Source organism: Sus scrofa, chromosome 1, assembly GCF_000003025.6.
Source record: "Sus scrofa isolate TJ Tabasco breed Duroc chromosome 1, Sscrofa11.1, whole genome shotgun sequence".
Taxonomy (NCBI): Eukaryota; Metazoa; Chordata; class Mammalia; order Artiodactyla; family Suidae; genus Sus; species Sus scrofa.
The window spans coordinates 269910720-269928337 of NC_010443.5; the positions used below are offsets into that span (position 1 = coordinate 269910720).

The 17618-nt window shown below is 53.3% G+C and overlaps 1 protein-coding gene across 1 annotated transcript; it reads right to left on the reverse strand.

Annotated features, from left to right (window-relative positions):
- Positions 1066-13762, reverse strand: PTGES (prostaglandin E synthase). The gene is given in 3 exon segments (NM_001038631.1): positions 1066-1936; positions 10134-10216; positions 13543-13762. Coding segments are annotated over 3 exon segments (462 nt in total). The 5' UTR covers positions 13672-13762; the 3' UTR covers positions 1066-1686.

Genomic DNA, 17618 nt, shown 5'->3' on the forward strand with positions numbered 1-17618 from the left:
TGGGAGGGGGTCACATCCAGGGGGGTTGGGGAAAGTGAGGCAGGTGTGCACAGTGGTTAGAGCAGGTTGGGGGAACTGGACAGGCCACCTTCTGAGCTGATCCTGCCCTTGAGGGAGTTCACCTCCTGAGCCTCAGTTTCCTCATCTGTAAAAATGGAGCTGATGTCTATGCAGCCTGCTTGCCTTCTGCGTGACTTAACACCCCATTTAGGGTGTGTCTGTGTGTTTGCCAGAAACTGTGCTGTCAGTTTGGCTCCAGACACACAGCCAGTGAAGTGTCCAGCGAGCGAGCTGGAGCCTCGGCCAGCCTGGGCAGTGGTGGCCGCCAGGAACCAGCAGCCAAGGGGTGGAGCTGGTCAGACACTCCGTTAATGATTAAAGCCACACATGTCTTGGAACAAGAGTCCAGAAACACACGATGCCCTGCAGGGGTGCACACTTGTGGCTTTCAAACCTTGCAAATGCCGAAGGAGCCAGAATATTCGTTTTAGAGGCTGGTCCTTCAAAGCCCCTTGTCCTGGCCTGACAGCCCGTAGGAGCAGCTAAAGAAGAGAAGGCTGACCTTACCCTGGGCCGCTCCCAGCAGCACCTGGGCCAAGGAGAGGAGGACCCAGCCAAGGAATGCGGCCAGGCCACAAGGCCACATTCTGTGTCAACAGGGCACAAAGGAGCACAGCCCCACCCCCGCTTCACTAAATTCCCACCAGCAGAGAAACCCACACCCTGTCCATCTTAGGCAGAGGCTCCCAGGCCTTGTCATCACAGGGGCTCACGGGGGAAGATTTTTATTTCTATTCAACTTGATTGATTGATTGATTGATTGATTTTGTATTTTCTAGGGCTGCACCCGTGGCATATGGAGGTTCCCAGGCTGGGGTCTAATCAGAGCTGCAGCTGTCAGCCTATGCCACAGGCACAGCAATGCGGATCTGAGCCGCGTCTGCGACCTACACCACAGCTCATGGCAACGCCGGATCCTTAACCCACTGAGTGAGGCCGGGGATCAAACCCACAACCTCATGGTTTCTAGTCGGATTCATTAACCACTGAGCCACGACAGGAACTCCTTATTTTTATTTTATTTTCAAATTTGTTATGGTCACACCTGCAGCATTTGGAAGTTCCTGGGCCAAAGGTCCAATATGAGCCACACCTGCGACCTATGCCACAGCCATGGCAACGCCAGATCCTTAACCCACTGGGCAGGGCCAAAAATGGCACCTGAATCCTCAAGGACATTCTGTCAGGTTCTTAACCCGCTGAGCCACAGAGGGAACTCCTCACAGGGGACTTTTAAAAAACACAGACGCTCAGGCTCCCCCTCTAGACCAGCTGGACCACAACCTCTGGATCTGAAAGGTCCTGGTTTATTACAGCCCTGGATTCGGAGGGTCACTAGGCTCAGAACCTGAATTGAGTCTCCACTCATGCTTCCCCGTCTTAGGACGGAGGAGGGAGTGATGGTTTTCATGCTCTTATTGAAATGGAAGGATTTTTTTGATCAATGGTGACAAGTACCAATCTCTTAACAGTACCGATCAGCCCCTTCACCCAGGAATCCGGGCGGCACATGGGCACACACACAGGCCCACTGAGCCCGGGATCCCAGGTTGCCAGGAATCCAGGCCCATGATCTCACTGGCTTGTGGCCAGTGGTCTGGTGGCCGAGGAGGCGTCAGTGGCTGGTCACAGGTGGCGGGCTGCCTCCCAGACGATCTGCAGGGCCATGGAGGCGCAGGGGAGCTGGGCCAGGGTGTAGGCCAGGGAGCGGGTGGGTGCCCGCAGCTTCCCCAGGTAGGCTATGGTGTGTACCATGCGGCCCAGGAAGAAGATCAGGAAGTGCATCCAGGCGACGAAGGGGTCAGGCCCCAGGAAGGAGTAGACGAGGCCCAGGAACAGGAAGGGGTAAATGGTCTCCATGTCATTCCGATGGGCCCTGGGGAGGCAAGGGGGTGCAGTCAGCCGGGCCACCCCGGAAGCCAGGGCTCTCTGCCCCCAAAGGCCTGGCACCCTCGAGAATCATCTCGGGGATGCCAGACTCACATCCAGCACGGCCAGGACAGGGAGACAGCCCCCTCCAGAGGCAGGAGGGTCAGGGACTCCAAGCCGGCACCCGCGAGCAGCCCAGGAAGGGCATCCCAGTTAATGGACTAGAGGCCACGAAAGGCTGCTGGTTGGGTTTTTGTACCAAGCCCCAGGGCTTGCCAGGTCCCAGCCCCTGCCACGGCCTCTCCATCCTTCACTTTGGCCTTGGACACCGAGCGAGAAAAGTGGGGCTCAGTGGGGTGGGGTGAGCTGGGCTGGAGCCTAGGACTGCGTCCAGCCCACATTCTTCCCACCAAGGCTGGGCTTCTTCCTTTTTCTAAATTTTTTGTTTTCCTTTTAGGGCTGCAGATGCAGCATAGGAGGTTCCCAGGCTAGGGGTCGAATCGGAGCTGCAGCTGCCAGCCTACACCACAGCCACCGCAACGCCAGATCTGAGCCACATCTGTGACCTACACTACAGCTCATGACAATGCTGGATCCTTAACCCACTGAGCGAGGCCAGGAATCGAATCCACAATCTCATGGATCCTAGGCGGGTTCATTTCTGCTGAGCCACAGTAGGAAGGCCAGGCTGGGGCTTTTCTGAAGCTGCCCTTCAGAATGCAGCTTCCTGGGCCCTCCCCAGTGGGACTACAGAGAAGCCGCTTCATCCACGCTCTCCTGCTTCTTTGTTTAAAATAATCAAATGTGTGAGTCTGTGTGGTTGATGGGGGGAGGGGGCTGTGTATAATCCTGCCATTAAAAAAAAAAAATGACCAACAAAGAAAACTCACCCCCTTCTGCTAAGAGTTGGCTCACATTTTCCATGACTCTCCCTAATGGGCAGCTTCCTTTGTGGAGGGTGGGGAGGTCGAGTCCCATAAATTAGAGAGTGAGCAAGTGACCGAAGCCAGAGATGGCATGTGTTGGAGGCACAAATAAGCAGGAACGCAGTGCCCAGGCCATGACCTTCCCCAAGGACAGGCCACATGTGTGAGGCATGGGGACGCTGCTGGAAATGAAGCCCCTTCTCCGAGTCTTCCAGCTGGAGTGTTTTTCAGCAATGCTGCACCAAGGGGCCAGACCCAAGACAGCGGGCCCCGTGGGGACCTGCTGCAGAGCCGCCCTCCTTCCCTCCCACTTGCAAGGAGAGCCTCAGGCAAGGGCCGTGCTATGCAGATGCTGAGAAATTGGGCCGGCAGGGCAGGGGGGAGGCTGTGTGTTGTGGGGGTCTCTGCAGCCTGGCTAGGGTGGGTGTAGTCAGGGAAAGAGACATTTGTGCTGAAGCCTGAATGATGAGGGGCCATCTATGCGGGGAGAAGGATGGGCATGTGCAAAGGCCCTGGGGCAGGAAGGAGCATAGTTGTGTGAGGCTCAGAAAAGTGAGCTGAAGTGTGGTGCATGGGGAGAGAGGCAGGTTAAGAAGGAGAGGGGGCCCATGAAGCAGGATAAGGGGTCTGGGATTCAATCTGAGCATAAAAAGCTCCCATAAACCCAGCAGGGCCTGGGTCTTTCTTAGGTCAGACTCAGGTCATAGCAGTTGGTGTCTCTGTCCCCATATCCTGGAGCCAACACGAGTCTTCCTTCTCCTTTTCTCCCAAATCTCAGCCTTGGGACGCAGCCCCAGAGAAAGAAAGTCTGCGGTAGGGTAGGTCTCAGCAGCTGCAGGAAATACCACGGATGTCCTCACAGGAGGCAGGCCCTGGCTGGCCCTGGCTGCAGCGATGAGGTTGGCAGAGGGTGGGGGCTGAGGCCTGACACCCACCCCTCCAATTCCTCATTGCTTTTATTTATTTATTTATTTATTTAGGGCTGCACCTGCAGCCTATGGAAGTTCCCAGTCTAGGAGTTGAATCAGAGGGCAGCTGCTGGCCTACGCCACAGCCACAGCAACACGGGATCCAAGCTGCGTCCGAGATCTACATGGCAAGCTTGCAGGGATGCCGGATCCTTAACCCATTGAGCGAGGCCAGGGATCGAACCCACATTCTCATGAACACTAGTCGGGTTCTTAACCTGCTGTACCCCAACGGGAACTCCTGGTTCCTCGACTGAATGAATCTCTCACCTGACTCGGGGGTCACCAGGGAAGAGGCAGCAAGGCTTCCTCGACCATTGCCCCATCCCAGAGATCCCTGGCCCAGGGTGTGGCCAAAAAATAAATGAAATGAAATGAAGTAAAATGAAATAAAGTAAAGTAAAATAAAATAAAATAAAATAAAATAAAATAGTAAAATAAAATAAAATAAAGTAAAATAAAATAAAATAAATAAAGTAAATTAAAATAAAATAAAATAAAATAAAATCACCCCATCCCATGGGGATGGAGCCATGTATACCAACAGCCCCCTGCATGTGCTGAGACAGACACCTCGGAAAACCTCTTTGACATCAAGCCACTGTGTCCCAGAATGCGGGCTGCCTCCCACAGGTGACTCATGAGATGGTGCCACCTGGGAGTATTTTTGTCATATTCTGTATTTCTCGGAAATTCTCAGGAAAAGCCTAATGAGCACTGAAACCCATTCATGCAGGCACGACTCCTTAAAGGATGTATTTGCATTTTCAGAGTGAGTCAGTTTTTAGAAAAGGATTAAGAGGATCCTTGGCCGACTCCCAGCGCACAGGTGAGGGAAAGAAGTCAGGAGAAGCAGGGCGGCGGGGAGGGGGGGCAGCCCCCCTTCCTGGCTCTAAAACTGCGACTTGAGGACTCGGGTCATCCGCGAGGTGACCAGCCAGAGGTGGCTGGGCGCTGAGAAAGCCCCAAAGCTCCGACCCTCAGCTCAGCCCGCGGGCTGTCTGGGCTGCCTCCCTCCTTCCTCTGGTACCTTTCAAACCACAGTGGGGGGGGGGGGCGGTGGTACCCACGAAGCCGCAGTGGGGCCAAGGACAGGGAGACGTGGGGGAAATCAGGGATGATGCAAGAAAGCTCACGCCCCTCCTCCAGGATCCGCACCTGGAGACATGGACAGAGTCACGTACCCGAGAGATACTTGGGCAAAACGTGTCATTCCCATAATAACCACTTTTTTAAGGCAAAAGTCACTCAAAGCAAATCGCCACTAGACTGGACTTGCACAGCCTCCTGCAGCATCAGGCCTGCCCCTCCCCATCCACAGACATTGCGACACCCCACTGTGCGTTACCGCATCAGGTGACCTGACCGGAGTTGGGAGAGAGTCTAAGAGCTCCCCCCAGGCCTCCGGGCAGCACAGCCCCCGACAGTCCGGCCGCGCTCTCCTCTTCCCCGGCCCCCTCCCCATCCCCACAGGTGATTCCCTTGAATCCAAGTTTGACCCAAGTTAAAATCTGCTTAGTTTTTTCAGGTTGTTTTGTTTTGTTTTTGTCTTTTTAGGGCATAGGGAGGTTCCCAGGCTAGGGGTCGGAATCGGAGCTACAGTTACCAGCTTACACTACAGCCACAGCAACACCGGATCCTTCACCCACTGAACGAGGTCAGGGATCAAACCCGCAACCTCATGGATACTAGTTGGGTTCTAACCCACTGAACCACAGCGGGAGCTCTATAGGCTGCTTAGTTTTAAAGGTGGGCACAAAATAGAGTTAAATTACTTCCTTGCAGAAGGAGAGGAGAGCCCATGTCAGGTGGCCTGGGTTCAATGGCAGCGTAGCCATCATGAGCCACATGGCCTTGGCAAACTTGCTTCTTCCCCTGTAGATACTAGTGCCATTCTCAGAGTGAACTGGTCCCTATAAAGTGACTTTTTTTTTTTTTTTTTTTTTTTTTTTTTTCCCACACTGACAGCATGTGGAAGTTCCTGGGCCAGGGATCAAACTCTCGTCACAGCAGCAACCCAACCCACAGCAGTGACAATGCCCGATCCTTAACCACTAGGCACCAGGGAATGCCCCTATAAAGTGCTTAGGACACTGTCTGGCACTGAGTTTAGCTGCCACTGTCTTTGTCCTTGTCCCCACCATCACCAGCCCTATCCTGGACAGGACTGCTAAAGCTGATTTCCCCTTAGTTTTGCTAAACTCCCAACCACCCTCAGATGCCCAGGCCAATTATAAAAACATTTTCAGGGAGTTCCCATTGTGGCTCAGTGGAAACGAATTTGACTAGGAACCATGAGGTTGCAGGTTCAATCCCTGGCCTTGCTCAATGGGTTAAGGATCCGGCGTTGCCGTGAGCTGTGGTGTAGGTCGCAGACATGGCTTGGCTCTGATGTTGCTGTGGCTGTGGTGTAGGCCAGCAGCTGTAGCTCCGGTTCAACCCGTAGCCTGGGAACCTCCATATGCCGTGGGTGTGGCCTAAAAAAAAACAAACAAAAAAACCCCATTTTCGGAGAGTTCCCTTGGGCACAGCAGGTTAAGGATCCCTCATTGTCACTGCAGTGGCTCGGGTCAGTGTGATGAAAGTTTGATTCTGGCCCAGGAAATTCCACATGTCATGGGTGTGACTCACCTCCCCCCACCAAAAAAAATTGGGAGTTCCCATCATGACACAACTGAAACAAATCCTACTAGTATCCATGAGGATGTGGGTTTGATCCCTGGCCTCGCTCAGTGGATTAAGGATCCAGCATTGCCATGAGCTGTGGTGTAGGTCAAAGATGTGGCTCAGACATGGTGTGGCTGTGGCTGTGACGTAGGCTGGCAGCTGAAGCTCCAATTTGACCCCTAGCCTGGGAACTTTCATATGCTGAGGGTGTGGCCCTAAAAAGCCTTTAAAAAAGAAAATTGTACGGTGTGTAGGAGAGGGAGTGTGCGAGTCTAGCAGCTCTGTGAGACCCTTGGCCTTGGGCAAGCCTCTCTCCCGCGATGGGCCCCTGTTCACCATTCACAAAATGAATGTGTTGGAATTCTCTGGTAGCTCAGTATGTTAAGGATCCAGCATTGTTACTGATGTGGCTCATGTGGCTGGTTCCATCCTTGGCCTGGGGAACTCCTGCATGCCCCAGGTTCAGCCAAAAAATAAACTTAAATGAAAAATAAAGCCAAAAAATAAAAAATAAAAAAGGGGTGCTCCCGTTGTGGCGCAGTGGTTAACAAATCCAACTAGGAACCATGAGGTTGCAGGTTCGATCCCTGGCCTTGCTCAGTGGGTTAAGGATCCGGCGTTGCCATGAGCTGTGGTGTAGGTCGCAGATGCAGCTCGGATCCCACATTGCTGTGACTCTGGTGTAGGCCGGTGGCTACAGCTCCGATTCGACTCCTAGCCTGGGAATCTCCATATGCCGCGGGAGTGGCCCTAGAAAAGGCAAAAAGACAAAAAAAAGAAAGAAATTAAAAAAAATAAAATAAAAAATAAAAAAAGAATGTGTTGGAGAGTGTCTAAGGGACGTCTAGGGCTGAGATTTTGAAACTCAACCTCCCGACAAACCAGTTCACTCAGATTAAGTCTACACAGCCCAATAATCTGAAATATTCCAAACCTTGGGTCAAGTGCTTGTCTTCCTTCCTTGGGGCCACTGGGAGGACCCCCCTCCACACACACACACACACACACACACACACACACACACTGCAGTTACGTTCACATAAACTCAGAATTTCACCAAAATACCCACTGCTGGGAGCCTTGGCTAGGCACCTGGAAAAGGAGGTGCCTGGGTCCCATCATTTTCCTTGAGACCTGGTCCCCGACTTCTCCCAGAGCTGGGCTTATGTTTGGGCTGCAGCAGATGCTCAGCTGCAAGGCAGATTTATGCTCCGAGAACTGACACTGAAGTGTTTTCCTGTTTGTGCAGAAGGCAGCCCTGGCTGTACTACAAACTCTGGCCTAATATTTAAGTTGCTCCTGCTGCCAGGGCCTTTCCCATCAGGTTCCAGCCAGCTCTCGGGTAGCGGATGGCAGGATGTATGATGCTCTGGGCCCTGCGCCCTCGAGGTTGCATGACGTTATATGAAAGCCCCAGCGCTGACATGGTAGTTTCAGTAAATACTGGTACATGGGAGTTTCCCCATAAATACTCACCAAATGGATATAAAACATCACTAGATAAGAGGTGATCAAAAAGTGCTGAGGGAGAGTTCCTGTCGTGGCGCAGCGGAAATGAATCCGACTAGGAACCATGAGGTTGGGGGTTCGATCCCTGGCCTCGCTCAGTGGGTTAAGGATCCGGTGTTGCCGTGAGCTGTGGTGGCGTGACTGTGCCTGTGGCATAGGCCGGCAGCAACAGCTCCGATTAGACCCCCCAGCCTGGGAACCTCCGTATGCCACGGGTGCGGCCCTAAAAAGACAAAAGACAAAAGACAGAAAAAAAAAAAAAAAAAAGTGCCGAGGGAGTTCCCGTTGTGGAGCAGTGGAAATGAACCTGACTAGTATCCATAAAGACGCCGGTTCGATCCCTGGCCTCACTCAGTGGGTTAAAGATCCAGCGTTGCAGTGAACTGTGGTGGAGGTCATAGATGCGGCTTAGATCCTGAGTTGCAGGCCAGCAGCTGTAGCTCTGATTGAACCCCTAGGGAACCTCCATATGTTGCAGGTGCACCCCTAAAAAGCAAAAAAAAAAAAAAAGGTGCTGAATTGAATTTCAGCCATTTGCACTTCAGTACTGGAGACGATGGGTCATTTTGTACAGAAATAAAAATGGCATTGTGTGGGTGGAAACGTCTTGGCACCACACGGGGTGTGGTCTCTCCCTGGCATGATATTACAGCCAGTTAAAAAAAAAATTAAGTGTTCGGGAACCTATGTGACCACCCCTGTGCCGCAAGCAAGCTTTGCTATACAGAACTCTCAACGCTGGGAGAAGCCAAACACCCCTGCTCTGGGCTGGTCTGTGCTACCTGCCTCTGCTACTCATCACGCCTTTCTCCACTGCCCAGGAGACTCGTGCCAATCAGGTGGCATGAGAGTCACCGGTATGGATTCGTGTATGGATGAGAGTTTTGCTCATGAAGGTACAACCAGTGCTCACGACATACCTTGCACAAAGTACGTGCTCATTAAATGTTGGATGGGTGGATGGTTGGACAGACCTCATATGAAGGACTATATAGTGTGGGCATATTGGAAAGGGTAAAATACCAAAGAATCTCACTTTCTACATTACTTTTTTTTTTTTTTTTTTTGCTTTTTAGGGCCACTCCCACAGCATACTGAGGTTCCCACGCTAGGGGTCAAATTGGAGCTACAGCTGCCGGCCTATACCACAGCGGCAGCAATGCCAGATCCAAGCCATGTCTGCGACCTACACCACAGCTCACAGCAACACTGGATCCTTAACCCACTGATCGAGGCCAGAGATCAAACCCACAACCTTATGGTTCCTAGTTGGATTCGTTTCCGCCCCCGCGCCACGACGGGAACTCCTCCACATTTCTGTAATTTTTAAAAACCACAAGTACCTGTGTTTTTCAATGGCCAAAGAAAACACAAGGAAAAAACTCTACAGACTTTTTTTTTTTTTTTTTAATACAAGAATCTCTTATTATTTACACTGCCTCGTCCCACCCATTTCTGCCTGTGACTCATGGGACCTGATAAGAACTATGTGAAGGTTTTTCTCCCTCTCACTCCTGTCCTACTCATCCCTCTCCATGGCCCCATCCCCGGGAAGTGCCTCCTTCTGATCCTCCAGCCCACTGGTGTAAAACAGCGGAGAGGAAACTTCCAAAAACCCCACCATTGACACTGGTTCCGGGAAATTAACATTTAGTCTCTGATGGAATTTTTAAGCAGCCATATTTTTTTGGCCACGCCCCCAGCCCGCGGAAGCTCCTAGGCCAGGGACCAAGCCCACACCACAGCAGTGACAATGCAGATCCTTAACCCACTAGACCACCAGGCAACTCCAAGAATCACCTTTTTTTTTTTGGCTGCCCTGAGGCGTATGGAGTTCCCGGCCAGGATCAGAGATCTGAGCCACAGTTGCAGCAGCGCCAGACCTTGTAACCCACTGTGCCAGGCCAGGGATCGAACCTATGTCCCAGTGCTGCAGAGTAGCATTTACAGCATATCCTTTTCTAACGTGGTCCTCTGGAGCCTTGAGCGTGTGTTACTCTTCTTCGATTAATGAGAAATTAAATCAATGAATAAATTAAAACAGTCTAAGAGGATCTGAAGGCAGAAGACCCTGGCCCCTGGGCTACCCTCCAAGCCCCAGAAGCAGGGCCTGACCAGGGCTTGCGGTACTTACCTAAGGCAGCGTTCCACGTCTGGGTCGCTCCGGCAGTACTGGAGGCCTCCGTGTCTCTGAGCATCCTCGGGGTTGGCAAAAGCCTGGAATATATCAGCTGAGAGTTACTAGTCACGACCTGGACCGCTGGATCCACTAGGTCTGTGGTGGGTGCAGGCCCATGGATGTCCATTCTCCAGCATCCCTGAACTCCTACTGTGTGCTGTGTGCCGGGGGCTCCCGGGAACAGCACTGCTATGGACTAAATGTCCATTTCCCCGCAAGTTTCCATGTTGAAACCTCACCCCAGTGTGATGGTATTAGGAGGCGGGGCTTTGGGGAGGTGATTAGGTCATAAGGGTGGAGCTCTCTTGAATACACGCGTATTCACGTATAAGAGATCCCAGGGAGCTCCCTCGCCCCTTTGCCAAGTGAGGACACAGGAGGAAGGTCATCTATAAACCAGGAAGTGGGCCCTCAGCAGACACTGCATCTGCCTGGTGCCTGGATCTTGGACGTCCAGCCTCCAGAACTATGAGAAATAATTCTCTGTTGTTTAGAAAAGCGAGCCAGTCTCTGGTATTTTGCTCTGTAGCAGCCTGAAAAGACTAAGAAAAAGGCCCTCCTCTCCTTGCTCTTGTGAAGCTCACAGTGCAGTGAGGGAGGACCAGGTGGTGAGCAGTTAAGAACAGACAGGGTTAGCTTCGAGAATGTTCACAGGAGACCTGACCAAGTCTGGGGATCACGAAGGCATCTCTGAGGCAGTGACGTTAAAGCTGAAGCTTAAAAGATGCAGCCACATGAACCAGAAGAACGGAGGGTTATAGCCACAGCACTCAAGGCATAAGTAACAGCATGTGCAAAGGTCCTGGGGTCAGAGGAGCATGTATGAAGAATGAAAAACCAGCAAGGCTGGAGCAAAGATAGCAAGGGGCAGAGTTCCCAGATGAAGCTGCAGAGGTCAGCAGACTTCCTGGAGGGACTCTAAAAACGTAGACTTTGAACTCAAAGCAATGAGAGGGTTTTCACAGGCCCTGATAAGAAACCCAGCTCCTCTCGGGCTAACTGCAGGTTTCTGAACTTCCCTAGGTCTCCGCTTCCTCATCTGTGAACTCCAGACCAAACAGAGCTCGTCTACCATGAGAACAAGGGAGAGAACTGGAGACCCCAGCACAACACCTGGTGTCAGGAGGGGGCTCAATGAATTGTCAGAGCAAAGTCAAGACTTAAGGTCACACACTCTGGTCTTCAAAGGCCTGCACCCATGGCTCAGTTCCCCGTTCCCTCTGGGCATATGCAGCAAGCCAGCTCCACCAACCCCAAGCAAATCTGAATCTCCGCAGTTTCTAAACTGCTTATCCAAGGCAGGTCCTGCTGCTTCTGATTCATGAGCCCTTGTGACATCTGTCCCCAGGGGCTGGTCTGTCCTGCCTGGTGGGTCTGGCCCTGCCTCACCCCGGAGGTGAATGAGTGCAGCAGCCCGTGCCCGATGTCACTCATGCTTGGAATCCCCCACGCCCAGAATTCCTCTGCCGGCCCTTAAGTCACAGAGTCCCCAGTCCTGATGACCCTGCACAGAGATCGTGCGCCTGTGACACCCTTCAAAGGGTCTTGGTATATGGGGGTGGGGGAGGCAGCTGTCTTGGGCATTCACAGGGTTCGCCTGGTTGCTCACCCCTGAAGACAATGTGAATACCAGTCAGTCTAGCCAGGAGGCGGCAGTGTAGACAGAAAAGCCCTGGCATTGGAAGTTTGGAGCGCTGCCTCTAGCTGCCTCGGGATACACTCCCACCAGGAGATCTGTGGCTGTTCACGTTCCGACTGTTAATAAATAACAAAGACTAACTTGGGCACAGAGAGAGGGGAGGAGGCACGTGCTCTGGGCCAAGCGCTGAATTCTCCAGGCACGACCGTGACCATCCTCCATTGACAAGTGAGCAAATCAAGCTCTCGGACTTGCCCCTGGTCATCAAGGCTGGGGGTGCAGGAGCCAGAACCAGCCTCAGCCGCCTCCCAGCACGCAGCTCCCCAGCCCCTCCCTGGCTGACTGAATGCAGCCAGCAGAAAGGAGAGGGAAATTCACAAGGGTAGGGGGAACCGGGGTTCAGCCCAAAGGCAGGTTTCCTTCCCCTGCTCCCTCCTGACCAGGCAGAAAGACCCCCAACAGGCTTGCCTCTTCCTTCCCTAGTCCACATTAACAGGAAAGCTCTGGCCCCTGCACGGACCTGGAGAGAACCAACCCCCCACCCATGGCAGGGTGTGGGCTCCACCGGGTTTGAACTGGGTTGTGCAGCCTTCCCAGAGACCTCTCCTCTCTGAGCCCAGGTTCCTCACCTGGAAAACAGGCTGAATAGGGCCCCTCCTCCACCCCTTCTATGGAAGGACTCAAGGGGTGAATGCAGCTGCCCCTGCTCCGTGTGTGTATCCCACATCCCAGGAGGGACCAAGACAGGGAGGAGTCAGGACGATCCACACACCCCCACCCCCACCCCGCGCTTCGGGAGTTCTTCCACCTGGGGAGCCTTCCTGCCTTCAGTTCTGCCTGTACCTGCTGAGCCCGGTTCAGAGCAAGATCCCCGCTCCCCAGTGTGCACCCCCAACACGTCGTTCGAACCAGCCTCGCCTTGCCCTTGAACTGGACAAAGGGCACAGTGGGAAACAATTCCTCTCTCAAATACCTGGGCGGGGCGGGGGTGGGGGTGGGAGGGATACTCAGCGGTACCCCGGGGCATCTCTGCGTCTAGCAGGACGGCGGGCGGCGGGCGGCGGCGAGCTTGGCCGGTAGTTTCCCCGCGCTAGCAGCCGCTGGAACCGGTCCTCCCACCCACCCGCTCCCCCAGGCTCAGATGTTGGCCTCTTTATTGTTGTTTTGGCTCCGGGACTCGGCCTGTCGGATGGGTGGGGGAAACTGCTCCCGGAGAACTCCAGGGGGGCCCTGGCTGAGACCCGGCCTCTGGAGGCTGCGGTGGGTTTGTAAGCGACCTTGCCGGCGGCGAGTTGGGAATTTCCACTTAAATGTTTCCCCGCCCGGATTTGTCTGGTTCCCACCCAAACATCAGATCTCCTGTGCGGGAAACCGCCAGGTCGGAGCCAGGCTGAACGCTGCCTCACGCCACCCCCGGGGAACTTTTTCTCTCTGAAAAGCTGGCAGAGCTCAGCGGGCCTCGTGGATCTCGCTGTGCGGGGAGCTTACCTGGTGGCAGAGCAAGTGAGTAAAAACTCTTAAAACAGAGGACAAGGAGGTGCGGGCCGGGCTGAAACCAAGGGCCCCAAAGGAGCCATCCCCAAGGACCGGGAGAGGCAGCTGGTTCCGAGCCAGGCTCACTCAGACTCCGGAAGCATCTTGGCCAAGTGTCCCGTCCCCCACCTTCCTGGCCGGAGACGTGAGCGCGCGCGCGCGGGGCTGGGGTGTCCCCGGGGCGGCACGTACCTTCTTCCGAAGCCTCACTTGGCCCGTGATGATGGCCACTACGTACATCTTGATGACCAGCAGCGTGCTGCAGAGCAGGAAGGCCGGGAGAACCTGGCCGCTCACCATCTCCAGGCTGGGGGGTGGCATCTCGGCGAGGAGAGCAGGGGCAGCAGCTCTGGGGAAGACAGCGGAGGCCAGCGCGGGCGCGTGGCTAAGTCTCCGAGCGCAGGGAGGGGCGGGGAGAGCTGAGGGCGGCTGCACCCGCCCACTCCCCCGAGGCGGCAGCCGCTTCGGCCCCCAGATGCTGGAAGAGAGTCCTTGGGCATCCCGATCCCAACCCTGGCCTGAATAACCCCTCCCTGGAAAGTTCTTAAACACGTTCTAATCTCTTTCTTCGTCTGTAAAGTGGGGGTGTATGGCTGTGCCTGACTTCTGGGAGATGCCACAAAGCCAGGCACCTGGCAGGGCCTCCCCACGTGGCAGATTCACCCGTCTGTGCCCACTTCCCTGAGGGTCAGGGCAGGTGGTGGACGTGAGACCCAAGCTATCGCCCCCACATTCAGCCTGGACACCTGAACCACACATTAATGCCAGTTTGCTGAATAGCACCCCTCCCCCCAAAGATGCCCACATGCCAATCCCCAGAGCCTGTGAATATGCTACTGCACTTGGCAGAGGGACTTGGCCGTAGGACTAAGTGAGGATAGGACATGGGGAGATTATCCTGGGTGATCTGTGTGAATTCACCCGAATCAGAAACATCCACCTGAGAAGGTATTCCCAAGAGACAGTTCCCCTCGCCTGGAAAACAAGCTGAATACAGCAGCAGATGGACTCTAGGGGTGAATGCAGGTGCCTCTGCTCCCCCTAGGTGAAGACAGGAGCAGAAGTCAGGAGTTCCCGCTGTGGCGCAACTGGATCAGTGGTGTCTCTGGAGCACTGGGATGCAGGATCCATCCTGGCTGGCCTGGCACAGTGGATTAAGGATCTGGCATTGCCACAACTGCGGCATACGTAGGTCCCAGCTGCAGAGGAAGCAGAGGCCAGAGAGGAGGGAAGATGTTACATTACTAGCCTTGAAGATGAAGGGAGATGAAGCAAAGAGGTGGCTGTGAGGAGCTGGGCAAGACAAGGAGACAAATTCTCCCTTCTGGAGAGCTTCCAGAAGGAGCCAGCTTTGTGGATGCCTTGACATTAGCTCACCAAAACCGATGCCCCAGAACTGTGAGATAACAGACGTGGGTTGTTTTAAGCCCCTAAATCTGTGGTCATTTGTTACATCAGCGTAGGAAACTAGCACACTCTTCCACTGCCCTTCTTGGTATCGTTTCATGTTCCCAGGAGACTCCCAGGCAGACAGCCTGTTTGTTCCTTACAGGAATTTCCCCAAAGATCTATCAGCTCATGAGTAGAAAGCAGCAGCAATTTGTGATCCCTTTAAATCCCTTGCTTCAAATCCTCACCCTGGAGTTCCCTTGTGGCTCCGTGGGTTAAGCATCCGGCATTGTCACTACAGTGGCTTGGGTTGCTGCTGTGATGTGGGTTCAACCCCTGGCCCAGAACTTCCACAGGCATGGCTGGAAGAAAAAAAACAAAAACCAAAAAACCTCTCCGTGCCGTGTCCTCCCCACCCCTTAGCCTCCTTCCCCAGCTCTGGGGAGGGACCTCGGGAAAGGCAGGATCTGTCTGTTTAGTTTTGCCGAAACTGCTTGCTTTACCGCGGGCTCCCTGGAGAAGTGGAGCGGAGGGACAGCAGTGTCAATCTTATTAGCCCCAAACTGGGTCACCTCTTGGTAGGTGTTGAGCTAAAAGACACATCTAGCCAAAGATGGGGAGAAGGAAGGATTTTCTACTTGGAGCAAGTAAGGAGAACACTGGCATCTTTCCCCAGCAGTGCCTTCCCAAGAGCAAAATTGGGAAAGTTTTTTTGTTGTTGTTTGTTTTAATTAAAGCATAGTTGAAGAGTTCCCTTCATGGCTCAGCGGTTAACCAACCTGACTAATATCCACGAGGATGCGGGTTCGATCCCTGGCCTTGCTCAGTGCGTGAGGACCCGGCGTTGACATGAGCTGTGGTGTAGTTCGCAGACGCGGCTCGGATCTGGCATGGCTGTGGCTGTGGTGTAGGCAGGTGGCTACAGCTCTGATTAAATCCCTAGCCTGGGAACTTCCACATGCCTTGGGTGTAGCCCCCCAAAAAAGAAAAAAAAAGTGTGATTGAGTTACAAAGTTGTGCCAATTTCTGCCATATAGTAAAACGACCCAGTCCTACATAGATAGATAGACAGATACACAAGTTCTCTTTGTTTAAATTGGGGAAGTTTTTTGGTGGTGGTGGTGTTGTTTTTGTTTTTTCTAGGGCCGCACCCGCGGCATACGGAGGTTCCCAGGCTAGGGGTCTAATCGGAGCTGTAGCCACCGGCCTACACCACAGCCACAGCAACACAAGATATGAGCCTCGTCTGCGACCTACACCACAGCTCACGGCAACGCCGGATCATTAACCCACTGAGCAAGGGCAGGGACCGAACCCGCAACCTCGTTGATTCCTAGTCGGATTTCTTAACCACTGAACCACAATGGGAACTCCTAAACTGGGGGAGTTTTAAGCTAAGGGTACATGCTTATTCATGGAGGGGCTTGAGCAGAGGAGAATTCCGCATAAAATTGGGGCAAAGATGGGCAGAGGCCAAGCTTTGGTTGATTGAAGTCACAAGGGTCAAAAAACGGTAACATTCTCCCTTCAGTTCCAGTTGATCCGGTGGTTGAGGGGGTTTAAATTCTGCAAAACGGCTGAGGACAGTGCTTCCAGCCAGTCTTCACCTCGGAAACAGAACTGGGAGTCTTTGCAACTATTTATTATCTTTGCTGTGGTTACGTCTCTTGCCTGATAACAGCTTGTTCTTTTCTTCCCTTCGGATCGTTATTACTGAGACCTTCCCAAGGACCAGCACCATGGCCAGGCTTAAATCACAATACGGTTTAGGCCTAAAATAGCTTCTCTCTCTTTCTTTTTTTGGTCTTTTTAGGGGGCCTATGGAAATTCCCAGACTAGGGGTCGAATCTGAGCTGCAGCTGCTGGTCTACATCACAGCTCACAGCAACACCGGATCCTTAACCCACTGATCGAGGCCAGGAATCGAACCCACATCCTCATGGATGCTAGTCAGTTTCCTTACCGCTGAGCCACGACAGAAACTCTCCTAAAATGACTTCTCATGTCAAAGAGCTTCCTCTGTTTCTTTTCCTCTCGGGACCCCCTGCCCTACCTGCTTACAGTCTGCTCTGGGCCCCAAAGCACCAGAGACTGAGGGAGGGCCCAACCAGAGGGCAAAGACACTGGCTATGAGCTCTGGAACCAGATGAACCTGGCATCGAATCCTGGAGCCAGCCCCCTGTGGCACCTGTGTGGCTTTGGGCAAGCAGTGTCTCTTTCTGAACCCATTTCTTTGACTGTAAAACAAAGCTGATAGTCAGACACTCCCCACAGCGGTGGTGGGAACTAAGAGGCATCGTGTCTAATTTTAAGCTTCTGATATGTAGTCAGCCCTCCATCAGTAGGAGCCACTGAGCCTCAATTTCCTCCTCCTGAAAATGGGAATCATTGGAATTCCCACTGTGGCTCAGTAAGTTACAAATCCGATTAGTATCCGTGAGGATGTGGGTTCGATCTGGCGTTACCGTGATCTGTGATAGGTTGCAGATGCGGCTCAGATCCTGTGCTGCCGTGGCTGTTTCTGTCCTAAAAAAAAAGGAAGAAGAAGAAGAAAAAGAAAAAAGAGAAAGAAAAGAAAGAAGAAATAAAGGGGGAAAAAATGGGAATAAATGATGTCTGTCTACCCAGCAGGCTTGCCAGGAGGGAGACTTGGAAACCCCTGCCCTTGCTGCAAGAGGCAGTGGACTGGAGGTGGGAGGGAGATGTGGGGGGGTAGCTTCTTGTCTGTTTGTGTGTGCCAAGCCTTCCTTTATCTGTACAAAGGATGTGTTCGTAAACCAACACCCGTGCTTCTGGAGCACTGGGCTACCAGATGGTCATCCAGCCCCATGAGATAAATGGTAGGTCACGGTCAAGGGCAGACATAGAAAACATTGGAG